Source organism: Grus americana, chromosome 9, assembly GCF_028858705.1.
Source record: "Grus americana isolate bGruAme1 chromosome 9, bGruAme1.mat, whole genome shotgun sequence".
NCBI lineage: Eukaryota > Metazoa > Chordata > Aves > Gruiformes > Gruidae > Grus > Grus americana.
This window is the reverse complement of record NC_072860.1, coordinates 23,644,076-23,657,041: the sequence shown is the minus strand read 5'-3', so window position 1 is coordinate 23,657,041 and position 12,966 is coordinate 23,644,076. Positions and strand designations below refer to the sequence as shown.

Below are 12,966 nucleotides of genomic sequence, written 5' to 3'. Positions count from 1 at the left end.
ACTAAAACAAAATCAAAGCAGCATTCTAAACTCAAAGAGAAACAGAAACCAGCCATTTTTCTCTGCCAACCATATACAAGCAAATGGTATCACTTATTATTTTCAAGAAAGGAGAAGCTTTAGAAAACACTAAATTATTTCTGTTTATGAATATTTCTATTTTACTCTATGCAAATAAAGAATTTTTACACTGTTACTAGAAACATTTAAGAATGTTTTTTGTCTATGCAGCATTTCAATTATGCCAAGATAAATTCAGCGGGTTTTTTTCCCCTAGCATCACACAAAACTGTAAGAAAGCCCACCTAGCCCAGTATTCTTTCTCTGACATTACCCAACATCAAGGGGAATATGAGAAATACATAACGATTTGCGGCCCATAAACCTCTGCACCAATTTCCAAACACTTAGTAACCCTTAATGGATTTCTCTTCCATGGTACCCATCACCTTCCCATAAGCCCAACAGCATTCATGGCACCCTCTGGAAAGAGGTCCACAATTTTACTGTAATTCCCTTTATAATATATTTGAACAAGACAAACAATCTACCATAGTCCTTTGTACCCACATACTCTGCAAATCTGGGTCATCGTTTACTGTTTATTTTTCAACTTCAGATACTATTTGGGTGCTATTCCATTAACCAGATAATAACCAGCAATAGCTAGACAGAGTACCTTTTGGCACAGGATGTGGAGCAGAATCTTTTTGACCGTAGAAACTTGTTAGAATATCCCATTTTTCCACAAAATTCACACTTCAGAAGATCATTGTCAATTTCATCCAGTCCCTCTAAAGAAAGGAGTGAGGCATAAAGAAGTCAGGTTCAATGACACAAAATTATGTTCAACTTTCTCATCTCAGGTAGAAGATTTTCAAATATCTAACACATTTAATCAAATACTTTGATTAACAGAAAATTATGCAAAGCTAAGCAAGTTATAGATTTCACTCTCTACAGAAAAGATCTTGAGCAAACTGAACCTTACTGAATCTTCAATTATTTAATGAATTTAATCAGCTTTTTTGTTAAATTTCAAGCCATTCATGAGCAAGTGCCCTTAAACTTAGCAGAACAATTAAAAAGAAGTATTCTAGTCCTCATGAATTGCTTATAAAGAGTTCATTAAGAGAACCGGGCATTCCATGGTCTAAATTCAAGCTCTCCTGTAATGACATAATGCATTAACCTTTTAAAATACTTTCTGTGAATAAGCAGCTACTATAACCAAAGGGACTTGTGAAAGCCAATAAAACACTGAATTTATTTATGAAAAAGATAAGCTGCGTATAAGAAAGGACTATAGCATCTACCGATTTACAGGCTACTGTTACAGAATATTTTTCTGTTATTGGTGAGATGAGGAGGCACTTTTCCTGCTCCTTATGAAGAACTCAAACACCAGCTGAGAGAAGCATAAATGAAAGAAAAAGTAGAAAAGCCCAAAATAAGGCAGTACAAGGCAACAAGGCAGCACATCCGTCACATGGTGAATGTCCACGTCCTCTTCTGCTGGAAGCATATTTTGTGAGTGGAGCATGGTTTGCACATACTTTAGAATAATGCCACCATATTGGCAAACTAACTTAACTTCTGGCGTGGAAAAAAAACCCCTCATCCCATGTACCATCTGTGAAATGCATCATAGGAAACGAAGGAGAGAAACTGGCACAAACTGAAATGTAACATTTTGTAGTCATTCAGGTTAAGTAAAAGAACTGCATGCCACATGGCTGCACTCACAGACAAAATACATTGCTCAAAAATTCAGAGGACTAAACATTCACTTCTCCCACTTCTAATTTACCTGAGTCATTGTTTCATATGCTTTGCCTCTTGTTATTCACCTTCCAACGTTCATACTTTTAATTTTACATACTTAGTTGCAAAAATTGCAAACTAGCTTTTTGTTCTAAACTCTTTGTTAAAAGCTCTGATGACAGCTAATGCAAAAGCAGGGATCAAAGTTTAATTGAAAGATTTTAACTATGAATCTGCAGAAGTCTGTTATAGCACTGTTAACTGATTAAACCGCTTGCTAACACTATTGTACCGACAAGGTACAAAAAAGCACTAGTGCAGCAAAGAGCTGAAAATACTGAAAAGGGTATGTGAATAGCATCTCACATATCAGGACTCAAAGACATAACTGAAGTCGACAAATCCTTCAACAGCGTCACACTGGAAACTACCATGTTGCAAGTCTCCAACTTAATAAGTTGGTATCACACAGGAAGTAAAAACTGGAAATTTGAAACATACCAAATCTGATTCAACCTTGCAACTGAAGTTAAACACCAGAGATGCATCCTTCAAATAAATCACTCTAAAAAAACAAAAACAAAACCAAAAAAACCCCAAACAACAAACCAAAACAAAACCCAAAAAACCCCAAAATCCCTCACTCCCAATCCAGGTCATGCTATGTGGAAAAAAGTAACAGAGTGAAGCAAAAACTGGTGCTAAGAGCCTTTTATTTTGCCTATTAGGTGTTTCTACCATACATGCAATTGTACCCTGGGTTAGTATCAGAAAATCTCCTTTGCTCAACTTCCACATATGTGGATGTGTCTCAATGCTGGATGTTTCCTACTAGCTCATCTAAAGAGTAGTTGCAAATTGTGTACATAAATCTAACACCAGCTGTCAGGAACAATAACTAAAACCAAAAAAACATGAATGTTTGAGTAATTCTGTAAAACAACAGACAAGCTGTTTGAAATCTGAGAAACAACATAGTGTTAATACTGAAAAGTTCTTAGGGAATGCTGTTGAAAACTGAATTAAGATCTACTGTAACACATTAAAGGCAAAATAACAATTACAAACAGAGCTTCAAATATGCTAGAAGATATACCAGATGGCAAAAAGTTTCTTTTGTTTGAAATACATTGGGTGAAACAAGTTATTTAAAAACCCCTGTACTCTTGATCAAGAAAGCAAGTTTAATAGCAATCTACTAAACAATTTACGAAGCACAGTCATGAGCTAAGAGATTTACAAGTCTCATTTTGTGTGAAGTAGTAGCTCCATTGAGCTGTAAAATAACCAAAAAACGTCAAACAAGTCATACAATTTATCAGATGACTTTTTTTTTTTTAATGCCTCTTGTGCCTGATGCTTTCATATCACTGGACTTCCCTCTCAAAGAGCTGGCTAAATGGAAGCCCTCACTGGGGGATGATACAAAAAAAAATAACAGCAATTTTAAATTAAATGAAACAAAGGTTTAGAAAACTTCCAGTCACACTGCAAGCCTCCACTATTAATGTGCCAGATGCTTGCCTTCTAAAATTTAGTCTGCCATGCCTATGTGAAGGTTTGTGACGAATAAGGTATGGGCCTCAAATTAGTTTACGGTAGAATATTCTGTAATATATTAAAAAAATGGACTCTAAAAATTGTTTCTTCATTTTAATATGTAGACAACAATTACAACATAATCAAACCAAAGTTACAGTTATAAAGCAAAGCACTTCAGATACCTGCCACTGCCTAAACTAGGCTGTTACTGCAAAATGAAGGGCGGCTCTGGATGATACTGAGATACACTAGTAAATGCAATCACATAATCAGCCATAATTTAGGAAATCCTGTTTTATGTTTCCACTGTTTCTGACTCCTTTGCACAGATGTTATCTCAACATGTAGGAGGACTGCAATCCATCGATTTTTCCTTTCAGTGACATGCTTCCAAGCTAAACCAGCTACTACTAAAAATCAGTGCTACAAGTAAAAATAGACTCTTATTTTTAAGCAGAGATACATATTGCCTGAGTGGTCAAGTAAATTGCCTGAGTGGTAAAGCCTTAAGCAAAAACTCTAACCATGTTTACTTGACTTCATGACCAACAAATACTCTTCTTGAATTCAGAATGCTTTCTAAAGCAAATTTTTTTAACTTGTCTGCAATCCTTAACTTGGGTCTGATCCAATACACTTATACGCAGTAATGGATATAAATCACACAAACCTTCTGCCATCATATCCTCTATCTCTGTGTCTGATGAGTTGTCTGCGTGTTTTGTATTCTGCAAGTCTGATTCAACACACACAACACTCATGATTTGACCCTCCATTAGCAATCTTTTTTCTGCAGGCTGCTCTACCAGCAAAGATGAACGACTTACCTATGGCAATAAAAGCAAAACAACAGTGATCAATTGAACAATGAATAATTGAAAATAGTATTTGCAATTTAGCAGTTGTAACTGAGACTAGAAACACAGTTTCTATTCTGTATCAATGAATCCTTATTATATAGCACCAAAGCTCTAAATACCATTTCTCAAACAAATACAAACATTCGCTCCTGCTCTGCAGAGTTTGCAATTACTTTTAACAAAGGAAGAAACACATTATATCTAGAGAAATGAAGGAATGGGAAAATGAAAGACACATTAAATTAGTAAATAAGGCAGACTCATAGGTTTTAAACTGTCCATTTGCAGATTTAAAATTTTCAACAGTAATTCTTACCAGGCACAGTACTAATCACACCAAGCTCAATAAGGGGCTTGCCAGTGCTTTAAACAACAAAATTTTAACATTTTAGAATTTTAACACAGACTCATCTCAGAGGTTTAAATTAAGGTATCACTTAAACTGAGGTATCTAAAAGACAGACAAATGTAAAACAAAGTTAATGCAAAAAATCACTCTCTAGTTATCTCTGGATATAGCCTATCCATTCAACTGTCTCGTCTCTGTTTTCATTTAGTATCTTGTCATCCAGTGATACTGGCAAGCCCAACAGTAGCATGCATTCTGATTATATACGTAAAACAATACAAACAGTATATAAGTATTGTGATTATTGTAAGAAACAGGTTACCGATCAGCGGGAAAAAGGTCAAAACCAACATCTGAAAAATGATTCAAGACCTAAATAGCTACTAGCCACAAATAACATCATTCGTAAAAATAGTTTGTTTCAAAAATTAGTAGTAAAAAATTCATATCAACTTTTACACTTACAGGGAATGGCTCTAACCCCTCCTGAATCACAAAGCCTTCAATAACGTGGGTCAGGATCTGTGGTTTAACGATAGCCTGTGGAGGTTTATTTTCTAGGCTAGGAATGCTATTGGGCATTGATATGCTGTTGCTCCTCGTTGTTGCTGCTGGAAGCAAAAGAGGTGGTGGTGGAATAGATGCATGTGAAGGATCAGACGGGGATTTAATTACTGAGGCACTGACTGATGATGTCACTGAAGGTAGTCCCCCATGTTCTGAAAAAAATAAGAGTACATTTTTTTTTTATCACTTATGTCCAACCGTTGGCTCAGAATTCGAGAAATAAGAGGTGATAAACACACCCATCTCTGCACCCATCATCCTGTAACACAGGCTTTTCCCTATGGTTTACAGATTTTTACGTTGAAAACAAGATGTTTTTCCTTGACAGACTATTCCACAAACAAACAGTTCTCATGTAAACATTTTCCTTTACTCAGTACCTACTAACTATAAGCACTCATGTAAACATTTTCCTTTACTCAGTACCTACTAACTATAAGCACAGTTGGCCATTAATTCACAGATTGGTAGGGGTTGGAAGGGACCTCTAGAAATCACGTAGTCCAACCCTCCTGCTACAGCAGGATCAGAAACCAGTATATTCAAACACTGGATTCTCAGGACTGAGCAGCTGAGGTATTTCTAAAGACAGAATTTATTTTCAGGGATGCTTTGAGCCTCAGTAACCTGCAAGGTCACAACTATATACACAACATCAAGCCACTAAGCACCCAGTCATATGTATAGCATATATATATATGCACTATATGTAAAGAGAGTATATATTTGTGCATTTACCACATCAGGGAAGTTACATTAGTTTGCAGGACAAGAATCAATACAGGCATGTATATCTTATAATTCACTGAAGAAGAAAAATTTTCATTGGTAGTTTTGCATTAGAACAGCTCCTTACTGTGGCATATAAAAAAAAGGTGCCAAAAAGAATCATACAAGGTAGTCAATCATTTCAACAGCAACTTCTGATTGCTGACCCTGATTCTGCAAAATCAATCTTCACACCAGATCAGCCAGAATATTTTGCTCGTATCACACAGCTATCACTTAAAGATTAACTGGAGACTGACACTCCTCTTAAGATTTTAATATAAAAGTATATGCTAAAGATCTCAAATAAGCATTTTCCATGCTACATGTTATGCAAACACATATATAACCTACACCTTTGGGACTGAATCATTCTATCACATGGATTTCTAATATATTTCATATAGTTTCTTTTACTTAAAAAATGATACCACTAAATTATACAAAAGATCAAGATCACAGATTTTTATTTTAAAACATTGATAACTAGTAGGAGTTTCTAAGCAAAACAGCTACCTTAGTTTGACATTTGGTCTCACCTGACAAAGGATCTTCTGAATTAAGTGCCTCTCCATTCCCCAAGGTTATGGCTGGTGGAGACAGAGTGGGTGGCGTAGGTGTTCTAGCCATATGGACACAATCTGATTCCTCGGGCATGTCTTCTTCACATACATTCTCCATTTGGTAAATCTGCATCCAACAAACTATTGCTTTAGAGAGATTTCCATTCTATCTTAATACCTTAACAGAGTTGCATAAATACAGTTTTTAAAATAAATTACCAGTTAAAATGTTAAAATATGCTAATCTCCAAATAAAATACTAGTTTCCAAACTGCATACAGAACAATGAACTCTGAGGACATCACGGTATCTATGAAAGTAAAATTAAGGTATTTTGTTACAAATAGCAAAATACAAAGAGGCACAGCTCTCGTATCAAACAGACCAGAGAACTTGACTTTTTCAATGTCTTATCTTTATAGTTTACTGTACTTTTAATTACATTTTTTTAGCTATTTAAACACTTCTGCAAAATGCAAGCTTTATAAATTAATGACAAGTCTGCAAATTGTTCTCTCTCTTATACAGCAGTGTAACCAAACTGAGTATTTGAGACGAGTAGACCGAGACAATCAAGCATTAGTGCTTATAAGAGATTATAAGGTATGCTCCTCAAAACTATTAAAGTAAATTTACATGAATTACTGACAGCCAGTTTAGCAGATTAGGATGTAAAACACCACCTTGCCAAAAGCAAACCTGGCTTCTACTCTTTTGCCCAATTTCTACATGAAATATTAGAGAGCTGATATTATCATTACCCTCAATAGAAATTAAACAGAACACCTTCCTTAACCCACTGGTAGCCTGGAAAAAAGCCTATAAGAGCTGTTGATTCTTTTGCTCACGTTAATCTTATTAGCATGTTACCATTAAACCCTAGCAATGCCACCCTAAATGTCAGCATTATTTGCACAGCGTTTTATTTCGTTTTGGTTCAGCGTGAGTGAAGCTGAAACCTTCAGTTACAAACTGCAGATGTCTGACACTAACATTAAACTAAATTAGATGGAAGTGATGGCGAACACCAAGACAGCATCAAAAATTCCCCTATTCTTTTATGAAAAGGATCTTTTCGATGTTAGTACAAAATTAATTAACCAGAACTCTATTATCTTAATAATCTGCTATATGCCTTTGCAGCTAGTATAGAGATGATTCTCCTACTCAAAATTTTGATTGACTATATTATATTTGTATTTACATAGAGGCAAAAACTTACAGTCCCTATGGGATATTTATCAAAATTCATTTTGAGATAAGCATTGACATATATTTACTTGCTTTTTTAACTTTAGATATGCTGCAAGTTCATTAAGAGATAAGATTTTAGGTCAAAAAGTTGCACTTTCATGAGTCTTGGTTGATATTCTTGACTGATGATCCATTACAAAAAGCCAAAAAAAAAAAAAAAAAACCCAGAGGAAAATATCTATTGTTTTCTTTAAACTAATTTCTGTAATCAATAGGTTTCTTCTGGTCCTCTGTCTAGCACCTGGTTCAGCTCCCTCTGAAGTCAATGAGCCAGATTTACAGCTCTTTAGAGAAGCAGAGGATAAAGAACAGAAGAACTGCAATATTACCACTTACCACTGGAGTTTCAATTGGTACTGATGGCTGCACTTGAAGATTTACTGCAACAGTCTGTGGTGGTGGAAGAGTTTGAAATGGCAGCTGGACCAAAGCTTCTGCAGCAGGAAGTTCTTCCTCAGAAACCAAAGTGTTTTGAACCAAAACCTGGCCCTGGGACAGAATTTCAGGCTGCACTTGTAAAGGCTGCACAGACTGCAACGGCAGTTGTTGAATCTGGGTTGAAGATGCTGACAGCTGAGGAGGAGCTGCAAGAGGGATAGGTGTGGACTGCAAGGCTGAATATTGCTGGTGTGGTGTCGAGGACATGAGCTGTTGGCCTGGGGAAACTAAGCTGGGCTGATCTACTGACCCTAGATGTACAGCGGGGGAAGATGGAAGCGGAAGATGCGATGGAAGATTGAGCGGCTGTGCAATAGGTCGTACTGGATTGGTGGTAGTTTGCTGAGAAGCAGCCTGCTCTGGCTGAAGAGCTGTTGGGACGAGGGAGTTTGCCTGTGACTGAATAAGAGCTTGAGGGTGAATAATTATTGTGGGTGATTGACTAGGAGAGTGAGAAGGTGGAGGGGATACCACTACTGACTGCTGAGCTGACTGGGATGGAGTAGGAGATAGTGTTAGAGGTGGAGGATGGATGTGAATAGGTGAGCAATGAGACTGGACGCTGCTGGGACCTGGAGGAAGCCCGTGGCTTGGGAGCGGTAGACAGTGCTGTGATGGAGGGGGTTCCTGACCCGAAGGAGTCTGAAGTGCAATTGGCTGGACTTGCTGCTGCTGTTGCAGTATCAGCTGATGATGGGAAATCTTTGGAGGTGGTGAATGAAGTGGGATCGGCTGATGTTTTACTAGAGAATGAGGTTGCAATGGAGAATATGAAGCTGTGAGGGGGGAAAAAAGTGACAATTAGTATTTATTTAAGTCCAGATAACATTATAAAAATATTAAAAGAAAGGAAGTTTTACTTTAAGTAAGATCAGCGCAACTTTTCCAACCCTTCGGATCTATGTTTAGAAATATCTTCTTTGACAGCATATAGTACACAAGAACAATTTATTAGGGGAATGTATCAATTTCCAAAACAAAATGCAGCAATGAATAAAGGAACACATATATACATATTTTACATATATATACACAGATACGTACTTTCTATATAAAAGTACCTAAACTTATCTTTTCGGTGCTAGTTCTAAGATTAATGCTGATCCAGCCTTCTCTTATTTAAGAATTTCATGCAACTTTAAATGGATTTAACCTTTGCCTTGAAACAGACTGGAATGGAAGAGATAAGCATGTCACCATCAACAGGATTTGTTGATAACTGCTAAGTTAAACTTTAGGCAATACAATTTTAAGACACCAAAAAAAATTCCAAGAGTTCCATATGAATTAAAACCTTTCAAAGTATTTGAACTTGAACACACAAACTGAAAGGTACTAATCTAAAAATAGTGCAGTTTCCAGAGATATCACGCTACCTTCAAGTGAACCAGTGCCTCACTGGTAATTCTTTACAGCAGACACATGCATATATTCTCCACATGCAAACCTCTTCTTGCTTTGTCTTTTCCCCTTGAGAAACAACTCAGTAATTTGGGGTGGGTGGGTTTATTTATTCTGTTAGTGAACATGGATCTTTTTCCTTACCGAACTGAGTTCTAAGAGCATGAGGGCTCAATACCACAAGAATGTCTGCCTTGCAGTCTTACTCCTTCTCTAAAAGCTGCCATTAAGCCAAGCTAAATTCCACAGAATTCAGACCAATTGTCTAGACTACCCTTACTCTTTCAAAATAAGGAAGCTAAAATGCAAATACATTGTACACAATGTAAATGCCTATCTAACCAACTGCGTGCTTATTTTGATTTATTGCTTAATACAAAATACTAAAATTCTGGGGCACTATTACCTAAGGGTTTATAAAAGTACTTGATATAAGAACATTCTGATGGCATAGACGACACACACACAAAAGAACCACCAAAAAAATAGATTTTGATGAGAACAAGAGGCTTGAGGTCCTTTCAGCCCACGTTTGCTTCCCAGAGATTGAGGATGACATGTCCTGACAATGAGCATACAGAGAGACCAGTAATGAGAATCATGTTTGTACTGTGATTCAAGCATGTATTGCAATTGCTGTATTGTGATTTAAGAACATTGCTGTATCGCTTTGCTAAATCAAAATCCTGCATAACATCCAATATCAACAAATAAGTAAATTTACTATTAAACATTAAATCCTATTCATGTGGAATGTCTAAAAGAACCCAGAGAGCACCAGACTCTCACAGAACCGTAAGGTACAATTTAACTTTAATAAAAATAACTGTCTTACAGCTCCATTTTCATCCTACCTGGTGTCATTAAGTGATGTATGCTTGACGTCCGTGTGACTGGTGTACTCCGACACTCTGGAGTTGGGCTCTCGCCTTTTCTATTGCTTTCTGAGGGATCTGGTTGGCTGCCCTTGGAACCAGTTACAGGTTTATTAGGGCACAAAGACAATGACTGAGTTTGACTGCTGCTCTTTGGTGGGCCATTCTGTGAACCTGACAATACACCCAACTTTTGACTGCGCAATGTCAAGTTCTGAACCTGGGAAATGAACAAAAATGAAAAAACCCAAACCATATAAACATCTATGACAAACATCCAGGCAAAAATAGCAGAAAAATAATGTTATGTAATGCTTCTTCATCCCATGTGATCAAAATACTTAAGAAGTTAAAAATCTGCATACCAAAGTACCTTTCAAGCCACAAAATTCAGAAAAGAATAGGGATCTTGAATTACTTCAGTGATAAAGAAAATAAAGGAAAGTCTGTTTTTCCTATTCAACTTTTAAAAGAAAGGCAAATTGTTCATTACATTAATTTGAATTAAAACTTGCCTTTTTTCTCTTTCATTGTGCCTTCAAAGTGAATGACACAAAGCATCTTAAGCAAATGCAGTATTTTTATACAGACGTTGCAGAAGTACAGTGGTCTTTAAGCATGCTTCTAGACACTAACATAAACCAGAGCCTTGGGTAGTCAATGGGACCAGAATTTGCTGTATGTTATGCATGAGCCCTTTAGTTCTGCAGCGATATTAGTGTACCTTTTCATCGTGAAACCGCCAATGTCACATGAAACAAAAGGTTTGCCTTCTGAAATGTAAATCAGTCAGTGATTATTTTCACTAGTATCTGTTATATCACAGCCAGATTCTGTACATCATGACCCCAACTTTCCAATCGGACGTGCTGAGTTAGAATTTTATTTTCGAGGATAAAGACTACCCTCATAGCACTAATTTACATCATACTTTACATGAAAAAGAGGAGTAATTATTATCACTGTCCACTATTTTGATTATATAATCTCTTCCTCATTCAACAGTTGGTATTTGTGTAATGACCAGCTAGTTGAGATTTTACTGCTCACTGTTCAGTGTGTTACCACTGGATGCATTCAAATCCTGTTCTGAAGACAACGGTATTTGTTTCCTTATTGGCACGCACAAGGCATTTACTGCAATACTATCTCTGTGAGTACAAATCAACCTTCAGCACACCTTAACAGATACAGTAATTAACCCGAGACATCCAGATCACACATGAGGGGGACACGTATGAAAAGAAAAAAGTATGAAGCAGAAGAGTAAGTAGGAGAAAAGTGTCAGTTCACCTAACAGGACATGTTAGGCACTGCCATTGAGACACTGCTAATCATCGATGAATTGCTGAGTTTGTGGTATTTCTGCGTGGAAGACAATACTGTGAGATCACTATACTGTACCTTCACAAACATCTTGGCTAAGTGTAACATACACACTTATGTATATAACTAAATGCATTTTTTTTCCTTATTAACTGGCATTGCCTACTTGCTCAGGTTAGCTTATATGATAAAGACAGACATTTCTCTAAATCCTGAAGGAGCAATCCATCTTTTCAACAAAGGCTCAACTGACAAACTTAACATTGTGAGCTTGCTCAACAACATCCTGCATAAAAACACAGTTGGATTCCAGCAAGCTCTGCCCACCTCAAATACCTACTTGAAAAGCAAAGGGAAGGCAAGCTTCAATGATTTACCATTACCCCAGAACAGTGACACATCTTTAAGGTTTTCAAATCTATTAGAATCTTCTGAAGGGGTCAACAAATGTAAGGTCAGAGAATTATATCAATTCAACTGATATAATTTACTTGGATTTCTAAAAGGTTTCTAAACAAGGTCCGTTTAACAAAGGCTTTGAAAGAAAAATTTTTTCCAGATGATACACAAATATGTTGAGCAGTGAAAAGGTGATACAAGTTTAGCCGATAACATGAAGTTATTCAAGGTAATAAAGATGAGAGCTAATTATGAAAACCTAAAATGTCATATCCATGATCCAAATTTTACATATAATATGATCACCTCTAAATGTATGATGATGGCAAACAGAAGACACTGAAGTTATATATAACCAGTACCTATTAGTAGTTTTTACAAGCAAGTAAAACTTAAGCGCAATGTCTCCTTTATTCTCAGTTTCGGCCCACTCTACTGAACATACCTTTAATAAATTTATACAAGCTCACCTGAGTAGCTGCAGACTGACAGGAAGATGAGGGAGATGACGAGACAACAGGAATGTCAGACTGGACAGCAGCCACAGTGGTCGCAGGAGTAAAAATAAGCTGTTAAGCAAGAAAAAATACCTGGTAACAGACTGAAACTTTGAAAATATGTGAAAGAAATGCAATATTTTAAAGAAAAATACATAACTTACACATAGTGATGTACAGCTTCTAAGATTTACTTTTTTACTTTTAGATGAACTTACTCAAAGAACCATTTATCATGGTAGTTTAAGTAAAAAGATAATAATGTAAAATGAATATAATACTGTAAAATATTTGCTCTATATATTGAGAAAAATCTTTCATATATATACACCCCTACCATCTTTCATAAAAGTATTTTAAAGA

The 12,966-nt window shown here is 36.3% G+C and overlaps 1 protein-coding gene across 10 annotated transcripts in view; it reads right to left on the bottom strand.

Moving 5' to 3' along the window:
* Positions 1 to 12,966, bottom strand: part of PHC3 (polyhomeotic homolog 3) — a 36,614-nt gene that overhangs the window by 14,929 nt on the left and 8,719 nt on the right. For all 10 annotated transcript variants that reach the window (XM_054834601.1, XM_054834602.1, XM_054834603.1 and 7 more), the window contains 7 exons: positions 12,577 to 12,675; positions 10,361 to 10,601; positions 8,004 to 8,881; positions 6,390 to 6,540; positions 4,981 to 5,234; positions 3,977 to 4,133; positions 680 to 794 (listed from right to left, as the gene is read on the bottom strand). In XM_054834601.1, the coding sequence (XP_054690576.1) occupies positions 680 to 794; positions 3,977 to 4,133; positions 4,981 to 5,234; positions 6,390 to 6,540; positions 8,004 to 8,881; positions 10,361 to 10,601; positions 12,577 to 12,675 (1,895 nt within the window). The remainder of the gene's footprint in view (positions 1 to 679; positions 795 to 3,976; positions 4,134 to 4,980; positions 5,235 to 6,389; positions 6,541 to 8,003; positions 8,882 to 10,360; positions 10,602 to 12,576; positions 12,676 to 12,966) is intronic.